The following is a 12,849-nucleotide window of genomic DNA, read 5'->3' as shown; positions in this document are numbered from 1 at the left end:
TCTTTCATTGTCGTTCTGTCTGCGCTGTTATCCAGTTGCCTTTCACTCCAAAATGGCTGCTGTTCTACTGAAGCGCCACCTAGTTGCTGTTCCCCACAAAGCATCAGAATTTCACCTCTTGGCTTCTGTACTCTTTGACAGAACTGTGACAACCACAAACTGACCTCAAAAATTCTTTTAATGAAGGTTTGGCACGTCCATGCCAGGCCTTGTATATGGGAGAGTTAAATCCAACACTTACCAGCAGCCAGATCACCTGATTATCTGCTGTAAATAAAATGTCATATGCCTGGAATAATAATAATAATAAAAATCACATTTAATAATATACTATTTAATATTTGATTATATAAGACTTCTGTTCAAAAAACAGAAAATAGACACACTATAGTCTATATATACCAACAAAGACGCTTTATATTTACCTTTTATAAACAAGACGTTGTAACTTATTTCAGCTCAGATTTCTACATTTTAAGTACATACATCATTTTGAGTGATAAAATGCTAGGCAGACTATAGTGTGTCTATTTTCTGTTTTTTTAACAGATGTCTTACATAATCAAATATTATATAGGATATTATTAAATATGAATTATATATATACGCATGCAAATTACTGTACAGTTACTGTATGGTGTTAGGCAGTGGATTTTAATAGTGAATTTTGAATTGGTTTCTTCTTGTAAACTCAGAGATGTGGATTCAGATGGCAATTATATTAACACCAGGATTCTGGATTTGGAAGCAATAAAATCACAGACTAACCCCTGTAAATGTTGATAACCGCTTATTTCCCCATGAGAAACAATTACCATTAGAATTGCTCACCCTGAGTTTTAGATAACCTTTTGTTGTGTTATTAAATACTGCTTGCACTTAGATCCAGCCTCTATACTCTCTTCCCTGCATCAATCGTTAAAGGTAGTAACCAAAAATATCATATTCCTTTATATAGCTTCTACCAGCAAGGCGGGCTATTTGCACTTAGTGTAAATAGACACTCCGAATGTAAAAAAAAAAAAGGTATGTGTTTTAAATAAATAAATGTATAAATAGTGTTTATTGCCGTATTAACTGTTCATGAGATGGACTGCTTGAAGGAAGAGACTGTTCTGATGTCTGGCCGTTTTGGTGCTCAGCGCTCAGCAGCGCCGACCGGACGGCAACAGTTCAAAGAGGAAGTGGGCTGGGGGTGAGGGGTGAAGAATGATTTTACCAGGTTTCCCATTGCTTGCATTTTCAGTCCACATTTTAAATGTCAGAATGTGTCAGAAACAGCACCGCATTCAGAAAATTCACCAGGTGTATATGAGTGCAAACCCTCAATGCTCTGATGAGCTGAATTGGGTGTGTTAGACGAGGGAAACGTGTAGTGGTGAGGGGTCTCCAGGACAGGTGATGTAACTTATTTTCTTATTGCTCTCCCCCATGCAGGAAACTACAGATTTGCCTATTGCTGTACCTAGACAAAGCTGCACTTTCAAAGCAGTAATCATCTGATGAAGCTTTGTGCATAGAGGATGGGAAAGACAGATCACGAAGAGCAGCGTATTGGGAATTAACTGGAAACAGAAGTACAGCTTCCGCTACAGGGGCCATAATGGCCAGTCTTGTTCTTAACGAGACTGGGATGGAGAACTGTGGCATCGATGACTCCTTTAAGTACAACCTTTATGGTGTGGTGTACAGTGTTGCGTTTGTTCTGGGACTGGTCACGAACTGCGCTTCACTGTTTGTCTTCTGCTGTCGCATTAAAATGCGTAACGAGACCACGCTTTTCATGACCAATCTAGCTTTATCGGACTTAGTGTTCGTGTTTACTCTTCCTTTTAAGATCTTTTATAACGTGAATCGCCACTGGCCGTTTGGCGACACGTTGTGTAAGATCTCTGGAGGAGCCTTTATCACCAATATCTATGGCAGCATGCTGTTCCTGACATGCATCAGTGTGGATCGCTTCCTGGCTATCGTTTACCCCTTCCGTTCACTCTCCATCCGTACCCGTCGCAATGCTGGTATCGTGTGCGGTATCATCTGGTTGTTGATACTCGGTGGGGGCATGTCAGTCACATTCTTCTCTTCCACCAACCAGTCCAAAACTAGCACCACCTGCTTCGAGGGATTCTCCAAGAAAACATGGAAGACGTATTTGTCGAAGATCACCATCTTCATCGAAGTGGTGGGTTTCCTCATCCCATTGATGATCAATCTAGCCTGCTCTTCCATGGTGCTAAGGACTTTACGTAGACCCGCTACTCTGTGTCAGACCGGCGCCAACAAGGAGCGCGTTCTGCGTATGATTGTAGTGCATCTGGCCATTTTCATTGTCTGCTTTGTCCCTTACAATTCTGTTCTATTCATCTATGCCATGGTGCGCATTCGAGCACTCGTGAGCTGCTGGGTGGAGAGACTTGCGCGAACCCTGTACCCCGTAACGCTTTGCATTGCAACCTTCAACTGCTGCTTTGACCCAGTAGTCTACTACTTTACCTCTGAGTCCTTTCAGAAATCGCTGACTACTGGGAAGTGTCAGGCCATGCAGGAAAACATGCAGCAGAGTGAATGCCCTGTATCTACCAAGGAAAATACTGGCACGCACACAGTTGAGCTCCACATGCTGACCAGCAATGGAAAAGAACAAGCCAGTGAGAGCCAGTTCTGAAAGCAATGCGTAGTTCCAGGACTACGTTCAGAAGGATTTCTACAAGTTTCTAGTCTCAGGATGTAGCGTTAAAGAAAATGACTGGAATTTAGACTTTCTCACTGAAGCACCTGCATGGAACATCTATGTTTAAATAACCTTTGTCTCTTCTTTGATTTTTTTTTTTTTTTTTTTTTTTTTTATTTTTTTTTTTTGTCTGCCCATTAGTTTGTGTTGACTACTTTTTGATTTACTGAAGACAGTTACTGTTTGCACAGACCTCAACACTGCAATTTAAACAGACGTTACACTGTAACCTTGTCAAAGCACCTTCTGAAAGCGTGTGTGTGTTTTCTCCAAAATTCATGTTATTATTACTTCACTTATGTGAATTACATTCACTTGTGTGAATGTGGAATGCATGTGTAAATTTTGCTTTCCAAATCTCTAAAAGTTTGTTTTCCTTTTTATTGAAAACAGCATCCGTAAGCTTTTACATGATACATCTTAATTATACGTAAAACTGAAAACTGGTGAGAACACATTTCTAAAAATAATCATGTTTCTACTCAGGTAGTTATGAGCATGTCAGCATTGTAATTCATTTGCCCTGCAAGATTCTCTTTAAACTGCTACGCTACTGACTTTACCAGAAGACTGTTTACAGTAAGTAAGTAAAGTTTATTTATATAGCACATTTCTCTCAGCAAGCTGACCAAAGTGCTTAACAAAATCAAAAGATAAAAACATAGAACAAATAAAACAAAGAATAAAACAATAAAACATAAACAAAATCACAATCAGAAAGCCTGGGTGTGTTTTCAACATCGTTTTAAAAGTTGTAATAAATGGTGCAAGGCGGATATCCAGTGGCAATTGATTCCAAAGACGGGGGGCGGCGACTGAAAAAGCCCTATCACCCTTTGTTTTCAATCGTGATCGAGGGACAACTAAAAAAGCCCTATCAGAAGATCTTAAAGATCTAGAGGTGCTAAGGACTGTACACTGTAACCTTGTCAAAGCACCTTCTGAAAGCGTGTGTGTGTTTTCTCCAAAATTCATGTTATTATGACTTGTGTGAATGTGGAATGCATGTGTAAATTTTGCTTTCCAAATCTCTAAAAGTTTGTTTTCCTTTTTATTGAAAACAGCATCCGTAAGCTTTTACATGATACATCTTAATTATACGTAAAACTGAAAACTGGTGAGAACACATTTCTAAAAATAATCATGTTTCTACTCAGGTAGTTATGAGCATGTCAGCATTGTAATTCATTTGCCCTGCAAGATTCTCTTTAAACTCCTACGCTACTGACTTTACCAGAAGACTGTTTACAGTAATGTCCACAATAGCATCCCATGAGGCAATGCTGAGAATAAACTGCCTTACACATTGCGTCATTGAAATTGTGTAATGTTTTTTTTTTTTTTTTTTTAAGGTATGAGGACAAAATGTTGTATTCTGCACGAACTCTATTTGGCATTTTGTGTAAATAAAGATTAAGAGAACTGTTGCAGTAATGGTTGTCAAGTAATTTTTATTTGTGTAATGCTTTTCACTATCTGTGTTAATTCAAAGCTGATTTACACAAATGTGCCTTAATGTGTTGTAGCCTACAATCAGCAAGCCAAAGCTAGTCCTTATTCCGCATGACCATATGTTAGATCCCTTAATTCTACCCCATACCTAAAATTAAACTATTAATTAGGCCAATGCATGCACACTGCATATTCAGACACCATGCAGCTTATGGTGTCGGACATCATCTTTGCCAGTTCACACACCCTTTTAAAATGGGCATCATTAATTATTCAGACTGCCATAAATAACAATTTTAGCAAATCCACCTTTAGCTTTAAATAGTGCTTTTAAATTGTTTCTGGTGTCAGAGCTCTGGTTCCCAGAACACATTTGACTATGGTAACTGGTGTCTCTGTGTTTCACATTTTGTACAAGAGAAGGTCCTATGATTCTGGGAGCTTTTAACAGATGTCTCAGACATTTCGCTTTCAGCCTGCTGCAGGCTTCTTAATCTCATGCGTCTCTAATAGCATTTGGATGCATTTTTAACTATACTCCTCACATACAAAAGTCTTACTTTGTTATTGTAAAAGGTATTGCTTTGTACATGTATTATTTTGAACATCTTATCGCATAAGTAAAACAAAAAACAAACAAACAAAAAACAGCTCGACACATTATTTCTATTATACATTTAGTGAGCATGTATTCTCAACTTAGTGCAGAGCCAACATGAGTTTTGTTTGTCAGTGACTTGATCTACAGTGACTTGCACAAGAGCGTGTGGGATATCAGAAACTGGGTCTTATGTGAAGACTTGGAAAATCCTCTGGTCTTGCATTTACTTGACCAAATGCTTATTATGACTGCAGCAATGGGTCCATTGTCTCAGACTCAAAAAGGCTTGTGGTCCAGGTCTCGAGAGCTGCCTTAATACTCTTAAATATGTTGTTGCAGGCGCGATTTGGCACGTAATCTTTACCGGATTAGGGGAAAAGGACTCTAAATCATTCTGAAGGGGCTTTATTTGCTTTACTTTTACATGTCTATTTTGTGACCTTGTAATGTTTCATTTTTAATGAATGAATTGATGAATTCATGAATTGCTCACAATAAAATCTATAGCATACATTCAGAAAATAGAACAGAATTTTTATTTTATGACAGCTTTATTTCTTGAGTGTGCATGTTATATTAAGCGCACATTAGCATGTTATATTTGTATTCATCAATAATAACGTTACTACATATAAATAATAGTGTTATTAAATAATAGTGTTTGTATATATAATAACATTTTAACAAAGGAGAGATTTTAGTACATTATTTTGACATCATTTTATTGTTTTCTTCTTCTTTGGTTAATTAAACCACTACCGCATACCTTATTACTATTTATACACAATGTTTTAATCATCACATCAACACTAGTCCATGTTTCATGCAGATGGTCCTGCATTCCAGTCATCTGTGGTATTGGTTAGATAATACAGTCTTCTTTTTCTTACTACTAATTCTACTACCAGTCATTTAAACTGGTTAATTAATACTTTTATTCAGCAAGGATGTAAAAAGATGTTAAATTTATATCTATCTCTCTCTCTCTCTCTCTCTCTCTCTCTATATATATATATATATATATATATATATATCTCCATATCCCACCACATTACACATTTTAGATACTATAGTCAACTACTTTTAGATTATGTTTGACCTAATTTGTTTATCTCATTGTAATAGGGCAAACGTGTAGCACTAATATGACAATACAAAGAGTAAGAAAATGTATTCCATTTGTTGTAATTAAGTAAGTAAGTAAGTAAAGTTTATTTATATAGCACATTTCTCTCAGCAAGCTGACCAAAGTGCTTAACAAAATCAAAAGATAAAAACATAGAACAAATAAAACAAAGAATAAAACAATAAAACATAAACAAAATCACAATCAGAAAGCCTGGGAGTAAAGGTGTGTTTTCAACATCGTTTTAAAAGTTGTAATAAATGGTGCAAGGCGGATATCCAGTGGCAATTGATTCCAAAGACGGGGGGGCGGCGACTGAAAAAGCCCTATCACCCTTTGTTTTCAATCGTGATCGAGGGACAACTAAAAAAAGCCCTATCAGAAGATCTTAAAGATCTAGAGGATGAAAGAGGAGTAAGCAGATCTGTGAGATAAGAAGGGGCTTGACCGTTAAGAGCTTTAAAAACAAACAACAACATTTTAAATTGAATTCTAAAATGGACAGGGAGCCAATGAAGAGAAGTTAAAATTGGTGTAACATGACCAGTTTTCTTTGCCCTGGTCAACAGCCTTGCAGCAGCATTTTGTACCAACTGTAGACGTGCAATGGATGACTGAGGAAGACCCAAATATAATGAGTTACAGTAATCAAGACGAGAGGTGATAAAAGCATGAATGACCTTCTCCAGGTCTTGAAAAGACAAAAATTATTTCAGTCTCGAAATGATCCGTAACTGATAAAAACTATTCTTAACAACTGTATTTATTTGCTCGGTCAAGCAGAGCTCAGATTCCACAATAACACCAAGATTCCTAACCTGGGTGGAGACTGAGGAGAAATGTTTGCCAAGCTCATTGATAAGATCACCTCTCAATTTTGGGGGTCCAAAAACGATAATTTCTGTTTTATCTTCATTAAGTCGAAGAAAACTATCAGATAACCATTTCTTGATATCCGCAAGGCAGGCCAATAAGGGCTCAATAGTATCGCCAGCTTTCAATGGTAGATACAACTGGGTATCATCAGCATATAAATGAAATGAAAGGTTATGCCTCCTAAAAATATCCCCCAAAGGCCGCATATATAGATTAAAAAGAAGTGGACCTAAAATGGATCCTTGTGGTACTCCACAGATAATAGGAGCAACAGATGAAGATAGCTTACCTAACTCAACAGAAAAGGACCTGTCTCTAAGATATGAACTGAACCATTCCAAAACAGTACCCCTGATCCCAAACAAATACTCTAACCGCCAAAGAAGAATATTATGATCAAAGGCAGCTGTAAGATCAAGAAGCAACAGAACTGTATTTTTGCCACCATCAACCACAAGTAAAATGTCATTTAACACTTTAAGCAAAGCAGACTCAGTACTATGATGGGCAGAGAAACCAGATTGGAGAGGTTCTGTTAATTTAGCTGCATTCAAAAACAAAGTCAATTGTGAATATACAACTTTTTCCAAAAGTTTAGATAAAAATGAGAGCTTAGAGACAGGTCGATAATTATCAAGGCAACTTTCATCCAGCCCCTGTTTCTTAAGCAAAGGTTGAACGACAGCATGCTTAAAACATTTCGGGACTACCCCAGCAGCTAGGGACGAATTTATCAATGATTGAATGGCAGTACCAATTTCAGTAAAAGAGGCCCTAATAATCTCTGAAGGAATTACATCAAGTGAGGAGGCAGTTGTCTTCATCTTGTTGACCAAATCACAGAGTTCCCTCAAAGAAACATTTTGAAAACAAGAAAAAGAAGCCGGGCTAGCCAGCAAAAACAATGACAGATCTGATAACTGCAAGGTAAAAGAGGAGTGAATAGCTAACACTTTCTCAGAAAAGAACCTTAAAAATTTTTCAAAAAATCCTAGGTCTATTAGTGTCAATCAAGCTCCCTAGAGTTTTATTCTTCTGAGGAAATCTCTATTTTACTATTACTTTCTGTTGTTTAAAGTGATAAAATTCTTCTGCTTTTTTCCCCTTTTTTCCCCACCAGATTTCTGTTATTATCCATCAAACTAATCCGATCGCTCGCTTTTAATCTATAACCGCCAGTGCAACGCCGCGCTGTGCGTTAGCATTCCGTTTGCCGGTTAGCCTGCCATTTGCGTTCCCACTCACGTCTCTATCCACGTCTACTACCGCTTTCCTTTCTTCCCTCGCTCTCGTTGATCGCTCGTTTTTATTCTACAACCGCGAGTGCAGCGTGTTTGTAGTGTGTTAGCCGGTTAGCTTGCCATTCACTTTTAATTTTTCTCTACGCCTTTTTCTACACAAGTTCATCAGACAACAGTGGTGAGTTGAAATCATTCTACATCTACGGTGAGTAATGGCTTCTTCTCCTTTCCTGGTAACCTGCATCACCTGTCATATGTATAGTTTATCAATCTCTGTCGGCAGCGAGGGATTCACATGTGATAAATGCAGGGAAATAGTTAGGCTGACAGAGAAGATTTCAGAACTAGAGACACGCATCCAAACTTTAATCGAGGATAGTAAGAATGTGAGGGCATTAGATACGGCTTTGGATGCGACTAGCTTAGGAAGTCCCGTACATTGTTCGGTTCCGGTAACTTCGCCTTTGCAGCAGGGCAACTGGGTGACTGTGAGACGGCATAGTCGCGGGTCAAAACACCGCTCTTCCGTTCCGATCAGAACATCAAACAGGTTCTCCCCACTCAGTGACGCACCCACTGAGAAACCTGATCAAAGTGCTCTAGTTATTGGCGATTCTATTGTACGGAACGTGAAAATAGAGACACCAGCCACCATAGTCCAGTGTTTACCGGGAGCCAGAGCGCCTGACATCTTGGCAAATTTAAAAGTGCTGGCTAATGCTAAACGTAAATTCAGTAAGATCGTTATTCACGTCGGCACAAATGATGTTCGACTTCGCCAGTCGGAGATCACTAAAAATAATGTTAAAGAGGTGTGTGAACTTGCAAGTACGATGTCAGACACTGTAATTTGCTCTGGCCCCCTCCCTGCGTATCGTGGTGACGAGATACATAGCAGACTGTCGTCACTAAATGGCTGGATGTCTAAGTGGTGCCCGCAGAATAACATAGGTTTCATAGACAATTGGACAAGTTTTTGGGGCAGACCTGACCTGTTGAAAAGAGATGGTCTTCATCCCTCCAGGGGTGGTGCTGCTCTTCTCTCTAGTAATATGGCATATAGTCTTAGAGTTTGCACTTGACTAACTGGGGCCCAGGTCAGGAAGCAGACAGACTGGCTAATCCGACCGTCTGCTAGCCGCCTCACGTCACCAGAATCAGTTAATTCTCAGCACATAGAGACCCTTTCACCTAGATATCATGCTATAGAGACTGTGTCTGTTCCCGAGCTAGACAATACAAAAGACGTCCAAACCAATTTAAGAGTAACAATCTAATCAACGTTCAACAAATAAAAAACTTACATAATACAGAGAAACAAATGATAAAACTTGGCCTTTTGAATATCAGGTCCCTCTCTACAAAAGCGCTTTTTGTAAATGATATGATCATTGATCATAATCTAGATGTGCTATGTTTGACAGAAACCTGGCTAAAATCAGATGATTACATTATCTTAAACGAGTCTACTCCTCATGATTACTGTTATAAACATGAGCCACGTCTAAAAGGTAAAGGGGGAGGTGTTTCTACAATTTATAGCAATATTTTTAGTGTTTCACAGAGAGCGGATTTCAAGTATAACTCATTTGAAGTAATGGTGCTTCATATAACATTATCCAGAGAAACAATTGTTAATGATAAATCCCCTATGACGTTTGTACTTGCTACTGTATACAGGCCACCAGGGCACCATACAGATTTTCTTCAAGAATTTGCTGATTTTATATCTGAGCTGGTGTTGGCTACAGATAAGGTCTTAATAGTAGGTGACTTTAACATCCATGTTGATATTGAAAATGATGCGCTGGCAGCTGCATTTACAGACATTCTAAATTCTATTGGAGTTAGACAACACGTGTCAGGTCCCACTCATTGTCGAAATCATACTCTAGACTTAATACTGTCACATGGAATTGATGTCAATGCCGTTGAGATTCTGCAGCAAAGTGATGATATCTCTGATCATTATCTAGTCTCGTGTATTCTCCAGATGACTAAAACTGTAAATTCAACTCCTTATTACAAGTATGGTAGAACCATCACTTCTACTACAAAAGATTGCTTTCTAAGTAATCTTCCTGACTTATCTGAATTCCTCAGCATGTCCAATAGCTCAGAAAAACTTGATGATGTAACAGAAACTATTGACTCTCTCTTTTCCAGGACTCTAGATACGGTCGCTCCTCTGCGCCTAAGGAAGATTAAGGAAAATAGTCCGACCCCGTGGTATAACGAGCACACTCGCGCCCTAAAGAGAGCAGCCCGGAAAATGGAGCGCAGCTGGAGGAAAACAAAATTAGAGGTTTTTCGTACTGCTTGGCGGGAATGTACCCTATCGTACAGAAAAGCGTTAAAATCGGCCAGATCTGACTACTTTTCGACTCTTTTAGAAGAAAACAAACATAACCCTAGGTATTTATTCAATACAGTGGCTAAGTTAACAAAAAATAAAGAACCAACAGGCACTGACTATGCCCATCAGCATAGCAGTAATGACTTTATGAACTACTTTACTTCTAAGATCGATACAATTAGAGACAAAATTGTCACTATGCAGCCGTCAATTACAGTGTCGCATCAGATAGTGCGCTATAGATCTCCTGGGGAACAATTCAACTCATTCTCTACTATAGGTCAGGAAGAATTGTATAAACTTGTTAAATCATCTAAACCAACAACTTGTATGCTAGACCCTATTCCATCTAGGCTACTAAAAGAGATGCTTCCAGATCTCATAGATCCTCTGCTAAATATTATTAATTCATCACTGTCATTAGGATATGTCCCCAAAACCTTCAAACTGGCTGCTATTAAGCCTCTAATTAAAAAACACAACTTGACCCCAACGAATTAACTAATTACAGACCTATCTCGAATCTCCCATTTCTGTCAAAGATATTAGAAAAGGTTGTATCCTCACAGTTATCTTCCTTCCTACAGAAATATGATATCTGTGAGGATTTTCAGTCAGGTTTTAGACCGTACCATAGTACTGAGACTGCTCTTATTAGAGTTACAAATGATCTACTCTTGTCATCCGATCGTGGTTGTATCTCTCTGTTAGTGCTACTGGATCTTAGTGCTGCGTTTGATACTGTTGACCACAACATTCTCTTGAATAGACTTGAGAATTATGTTGGCATTAGTGGTAGTGCATTGGCATGGTTCAAATCGTATCTATCTGACCGCCATCAATTCGTGGCAGTAAATGATGAGGTATCATATCGATCTCAAGTGCAGTATGGAGTACCACAAGGCTCAGTACTAGGGCCGTTACTCTTTACGCTTTACATGTTACCCTTGGGTGATATCATCAGGAAATATGGTGTTAGCTTTCACTGCTATGCTGATGATACCCAGCTCTATATTTCTTCGCGGCCTGGCGAAACGTACCAATTTGAAAAACTAATGGATTGTGTAGTTGAGTTAAAAAATTGGATGACAAGTAATTTCTTACTGCTAAATTCTGAAAAAACAGAGGTGTTAGTTATTGGGCCTAAAACCTCAGCGTGTAATAACCTAAAACACTGTCTAATACTTGATGGCTGTTCTGTCAATTCTTCGTCATCAGTTAGGAACCTAGGTGTGCTATTTGATGGTAATCTTTCCTTTGAAAACCACATCTCTAGTATTTGCAAAACTGCATTTTCCATCTCAAAAATATATCTAAACTACGACCTATGCTATCAATGTCAAATGCTGAAACATTAATTCATGCGTTTATGACCTCACGGTTAGATTATTGTAATGCTTTATTGGGTGGTTGTTCTGCTCGCTTAATAAACAAACTCAGCTGGTCCAAAATGCAGCAGCTAGAGTTCTTACTAGAACCAAAAAGTATGATCATATTAGCCCGGTTCTGTCTACACTGCACTGGCTCCCTATTAAACATCGTATAGATTTTAAAATCTTGCTAATTACTTATAAAGCCCTGAATGGTTTAGCTCCCCAGTACCTGAGTGAGCTCTTATCGCATTATAGTCCCTCACGTCCGCTGCGTTCTCAAAACTCTGGCAATTTGATAATACCGAGAATATCAAAATCAACCGCGGGCGGCAGATCTTTTTCTTATTTAGCGCCCAAACTCTGGAACAATCTACCCTACAATGTTCGGGACGCAGACACACTCTGTCAGTTTAAATCTAGATTAAAGACCCATCTCTTTAACCTTGCTTACACATAACAAATCCACATTCTTATAATTCAAATCCGTTAAAGGATTGTTAGGCTGCACTAATTAGGTCAACCGGAACCGGGAACACTTCCCATAACACCCGATGTACTCGGTGCATCGTCAGAAGAATGGCATCTACGCTAATATTAGTCTGTTTCTCTCTTATTCCGAGGTCACATTAACCACCAGATCCAGTCCGTATCCAGATCAGATGGTCACTGCAGTCCCCGGATCCAGTCCGAACCCAGCCCAGACGGTGGATCAGCACCTAGAGACGACCTCTACAGCCCTGAATGTCAGCGGAGTCCACATCAACTAGATGAGCCCCAGAGACGGATCCACATTAAAGACCACATCACCTAGACGGCTGTCGGCACAAGACCACGGGAACTTTGGCCAGAGGAGAACTGGCCCCCGACTGAGCCTGGTTTCTCCCAAGGTTTTTTTCTCCATTTGTCACCGATGGAGTTTTGGTTCCTTGCCGCTGTCGCCTCTGGCTTGCTTAGTTGGGGACACTTTCTCTTAACACAATATTGCATTTTATTTTATTGTTTTTGATTAACTACCTTTACCTATAATGTGAGTGTTTAATGTTGCCTTTGGCATTGTTGATGTACTGTTTCCTATTTAATACTGTACAGCCGC

The 12,849-nt window shown here is 39.0% G+C and overlaps 2 protein-coding genes across 2 annotated transcripts; both read left to right on the top strand.

Moving 5' to 3' along the window:
- The first annotated feature begins 1,597 nt into the window (after positions 1–1,597).
- On the top strand, positions 1,598–2,780 carry lpar4 (lysophosphatidic acid receptor 4). The gene has a single exon (XM_051102042.1). The coding sequence runs from the start codon at positions 1,604–1,606 to the stop codon at positions 2,663–2,665; it is 1,062 nt and encodes a 353-aa protein (XP_050957999.1). The 5' UTR covers positions 1,598–1,603; the 3' UTR covers positions 2,666–2,780.
- A 5,121-nt stretch (positions 2,781–7,901) lies between these two features.
- Positions 7,902–10,774, top strand: LOC127159149 (uncharacterized). The gene has a single exon (XM_051102052.1). It carries the CDS (start codon positions 8,240–8,242, stop codon positions 9,107–9,109), a length of 870 nt encoding a protein of 289 aa, XP_050958009.1. The 5' UTR covers positions 7,902–8,239; the 3' UTR covers positions 9,110–10,774.
- Positions 10,775–12,849: the final 2,075 nt, after the last annotated feature.

Source organism: Labeo rohita, unplaced genomic scaffold, assembly GCF_022985175.1.
Source record: "Labeo rohita strain BAU-BD-2019 unplaced genomic scaffold, IGBB_LRoh.1.0 scaffold_194, whole genome shotgun sequence".
NCBI lineage: Eukaryota > Metazoa > Chordata > Actinopteri > Cypriniformes > Cyprinidae > Labeo > Labeo rohita.
Note: the sequence above shows the minus strand (reverse complement) of the source record. Positions and strands in the feature narration are given on the sequence as shown.

Coding starts and splice junctions, on each gene's coding strand:
- lpar4 (XM_051102042.1), top strand. CDS start 1,604: ATGGCCAGTCTTGTTCTTAACGAGACTGGGATGGAGAACTGTGGCATC.
- LOC127159149 (XM_051102052.1), top strand. CDS start 8,240: ATGGCTTCTTCTCCTTTCCTGGTAACCTGCATCACCTGTCATATGTAT.